General features: G+C 42.6%; 1 protein-coding gene across 2 annotated transcripts; it reads left to right on the forward strand.

The window, feature by feature from the left end:
* Positions 1 to 510: 510 nt before the first annotated feature.
* LOC114686302 (calpastatin-like) lies at positions 511 to 2,784 on the forward strand. Of its 2 annotated transcripts, XM_037203800.1 has the most exons (2): positions 511 to 1,742; positions 1,839 to 2,784. In XM_037203800.1, exons 1-2 carry the CDS (start codon positions 522 to 524, stop codon positions 2,685 to 2,687), a joined length of 2,070 nt encoding a protein of 689 aa, XP_037059695.1. In that variant the 5' UTR covers positions 511 to 521; the 3' UTR covers positions 2,688 to 2,784. The 2 variants fall into 2 exon arrangements, with proteins under 2 accessions (XP_037059695.1, XP_037059694.1); XM_037203799.1 differs by having other exon boundaries at positions 511 to 2,784.
* The last annotated feature ends 861 nt before the right edge of the window (positions 2,785 to 3,645 follow it).

Raw genomic sequence — 3,645 nt, forward strand, 5'->3', positions numbered from 1 at the left:
GCATCCCCTTCTTCTTCACATCCCTCTATTAAATGCCAGTCTACTATTGAGAGGTGTGAGCTTTCAGCTGCTGTTCTATTGTACAACAGAAGCCATCGGCCCTCTGCCTGTTAAGCTACCTTCATAGAAAAGGGCACTGTACCTTTTCTGGATTGGGAAGGCCACTTCAGGGATGGGGCCATATTGTCCTGGCCTTAGAAGATGCCTTTTGATAAAGCCATAACCACACTTGTTTTGACAAGAATCAGTAGTCCTTTGTTTCGTGTTCTGTCTGTCAATTTTGTCCTGTTGATTCGAGGATACTTTGTTGTCCAGTGGCAAACTTTTGCCACAGTGAAAGTTGACTCCATATGCAGTTTCTTCAATGCCCATATTTTCTCTGAAGTAGATTGGTACTGCCAGGAGCCGACATGTCTCAAAAAAGAAAAATTTTCTCCCTCCAGCCCGGAGGTCTGACCGGGGCCTCCTATACAGTTTCTCTGCTCCTACCCGGAGGCTGAGCCTGCAGCGGCTTTGCCACAATGTCCCAGCCTGGCCCGAAGCCTGCCGCCTCTCCCAGGCCCCGGCGCGGCGCAGCAGCCCGCCACACCCAGGAGCATGTTAATGAAAAGAATACTGGATCATCTTCCAAATCAGGAGAAAAGAAAGGATCAGATGAGGTGCCAGCTTCATCTGCTGCAGCCAGCAAGTTTCCCAGTATGAGTACCACAGAAGCTAAGGCTGTGAAAACAGAGTCTGAGAAGTCACAGTCAAGTAAGCCATCTGTGGTTCATGAGAAAAAGTCCCAAGAAAGAAAGGCAAAGGAAGGCTCAGAGCCCCAAAACCTTCCCAAGCATGCATCAGATACAGGAAGTAAGCGTGCTCCTAAAGAAAAAGCAGTTTCCAGATCAAATGAGAAGACGGTGTCAGAAAAATCAGCAGAACCAAAGACAAAATCACAAGATGCTCCTGCTGCTGGAGGGGGTGTGGTTGCTGGTGTGACAGTGGCTGCAGCATCAGACAAGGTGGATGACAAGTCAGGCATAGATGTTGCTTTAGATGACCTGATAGACACTTTAGGGGAACCTGAAGAAACTAACAAAGATGATCCACGATACACTGGACCAGTAGTTTTGGACCCAATGGATTCTACCTACATTGTGGCACTAGGTATAAAAGAAGGGACTATTCCTCCAGAGTACAGGGAACTTCTGGCTAAAAAGGAAGGGATCACAGGGCCTCCTTCAGATTCTAAACCCATGGGACCTGATGATGCTATAGACGCCTTGTCGTCTGACTTCACCTGTAGTTCTCTGCCTGGAAAGCAAACTAAGAAAGAGAAATCAACAGGGGACGTTTTCAAAGCTCAGGCTGCTGGAGTGACCAGAAGTTCTGTTCCTCCCCAGGAGAAAAAAAGGAAGGTGGAAGAGGATGTCATGAGTGATCAAGCCCTGCAGGCTCTGTCAGATTCACTGGGCACCCGGCAGCCAGACCCTGAGAGCCACCTTAGCCAAGCCGCACAAGTCAAAGAGGCAAAAGCAAAAGAAGAAAGGCAGGAGAAGTGTGGTGAAGACGACGACACAGTCCCGGCTGAGTACAGGTTAAAGCCGGCTGTGGATAAAGATGGAAAACCACTATTGCCAAAACCTGAAGAAAAGTCTAAGCACCTGAGTGAAGCAGAGCTGATTGGGAAACTTTCAGAAGATTTTGGCCGATCTACATGTCAAGACAAACCATCTATACCAGCTGAGAAAATAGAAAAGTTGAAGGACACATCCCCAACTCCTGTGGCCGAGGCTGTGCCTCAGGCCTCCATGTGCAGTATACAGTCAGCACCACCCAAACCAGCATCTTCGAAGAGCATGGCTCCAGATGATGCTGTCGAAACCTTGGCTGGAAGCCTGGGGAAAAAAGAAGCAAATCCAGAAGATGAAAAACCTGTAGTGGATAAAGTCAAAGAGAAGACTAAAGAAAAAGACTATGAAAAACTTGGTGAAAAAGAAGAAACAATTCCTCCTGATTATAAACTAGAAGAGGTCAAGGATAAGGATGGAAAGCCACTCCTGCCAAAAGAGCCCAAGGAACAACTTCCACCCTTGAGTGATGACTTCCTTCTTGATGCCTTGTCTCAGGACTTCTGCAATACCACAAACATATCGTCTCTTGAATTTGAAGATGCCAAACTTTCTGCTGCCATCTCTGAAGTAGTTTCGCAGACACCTGTGCCTAGCACCCACGCAGCTCCTAGCACCCACGCAGCAGCCCCTCCACCTGATACTGAGCACAGAGACAAAGAACTCAGTGATGCCTTGGATGAACTCTCTGACCGTCTTGGGGAAAGACAGCCTGACCCAGATGAGAACAAACCAGTAGATGATAAAGTAAAGGAAAAAATTAAAGCAGAACATCGTGAGAAACTTGGAGAAAGAGATGACACTATCCCACCTGAGTATAGGCATCTCCTGGACAATGATGGGCAGGGCAAACCAGAGAAGCCACCTACAAAGAAATCAAAGGACCCCATTGATGCCCTCTCAGAAGATTTGAATAGCTGCCCCTCAACTACAGAGACCTCACAGAATACAGCAAAGGAGAAGAGCAAGAAGATGGGATCAAGTTCCAAAGCACCCAAGAATGGAGTGAAAACAAAGGATTCCTCCAAGAAGACAGAAGTGTCCAATCCAAAGGCTGACGAAAAGGAAAGCTAAACATTTGGGTATCTGAATAGAAATTCTTCAGCTGGTGGGTGGTGACTTTTGAAGAACAACGGCTTTGGTGACAACTTTTCTGGGTAGCTTCTAGACAGTGGTATTTGTTATGTCTTTTGACATCTTAAACATTGGTTTGTTATTATTTTCCAAAAAGAAAATGAATTTGTCTGGTTTACCTGCGTTACTGTATTGAGTATGGATAAACTTCAAAGATTTTAAATTGCCTTTAGGTGGGAGAAGGAAACTTTATATTTGTAAGAAATATATTTCATAGTTTCTTAAAACACCAAACAAAAAACAAAAAACAAAAAACAAAAAAAATCCCAGAAAACCTTTGCAAACTTTTGCACATTATACATACTGTGCCTATAAATCTCATTAGTAGTTTTGGTTTGCACTTAATGTTTTTAGCATTTGAAAAATAATGCTCTCATCTTTTGTCAGTATTCTGATTTCTTATTACCTCTTTTCCTCTTCGGCTTTTGAACTGTATTTGATGTATCTTTGGGTTAATGTTGATAAGTCAAGTATAAAATATTATACGTTGGGCACATAACTCCTTTGGGGCTGCTAGTAATAAACTGATAGATAACCTGGGCCAAAAAAAAAAAAGAAAAATTTTCTAAGTTATTAAAACATTTTAAATGCCATATTCTGTAGATCTCTGAAGGGTTTGAAGATGACCTGTCTAAAACATCTCTGCTCAATTTTTAAAACATATCTAATATGACTACAAGTTCTATTGTAATGTCTAACTACTAACTTTCATTTCTTTATATCCTAATAGTTGGTAATAATAACATTCAAGGATCAGAAAATTGCATTACATTGTTAAATGAATGCTATAAATACAATTAGAAATATACATATAGCATTTTCTAACAATATCGGTTTCAAATTTGTATACAATATAAAACAATCCAATCCAATGTAAAGTATTTAAAACTAGTAATTG

Source organism: Peromyscus leucopus, chromosome 3 (assembly GCF_004664715.2).
Source record: "Peromyscus leucopus breed LL Stock chromosome 3, UCI_PerLeu_2.1, whole genome shotgun sequence".
Lineage (NCBI taxonomy): Eukaryota > Metazoa > Chordata > Mammalia > Rodentia > Cricetidae > Peromyscus > Peromyscus leucopus.

What these genes read in the sequence shown, in the direction of transcription:
- LOC114686302 (XM_037203799.1), top strand. Translation starts at nt 522, where the DNA reads ATGTCCCAGCCTGGCCCGAAGCCTGCCGCCTCTCCCAGGCCCCGGCGC.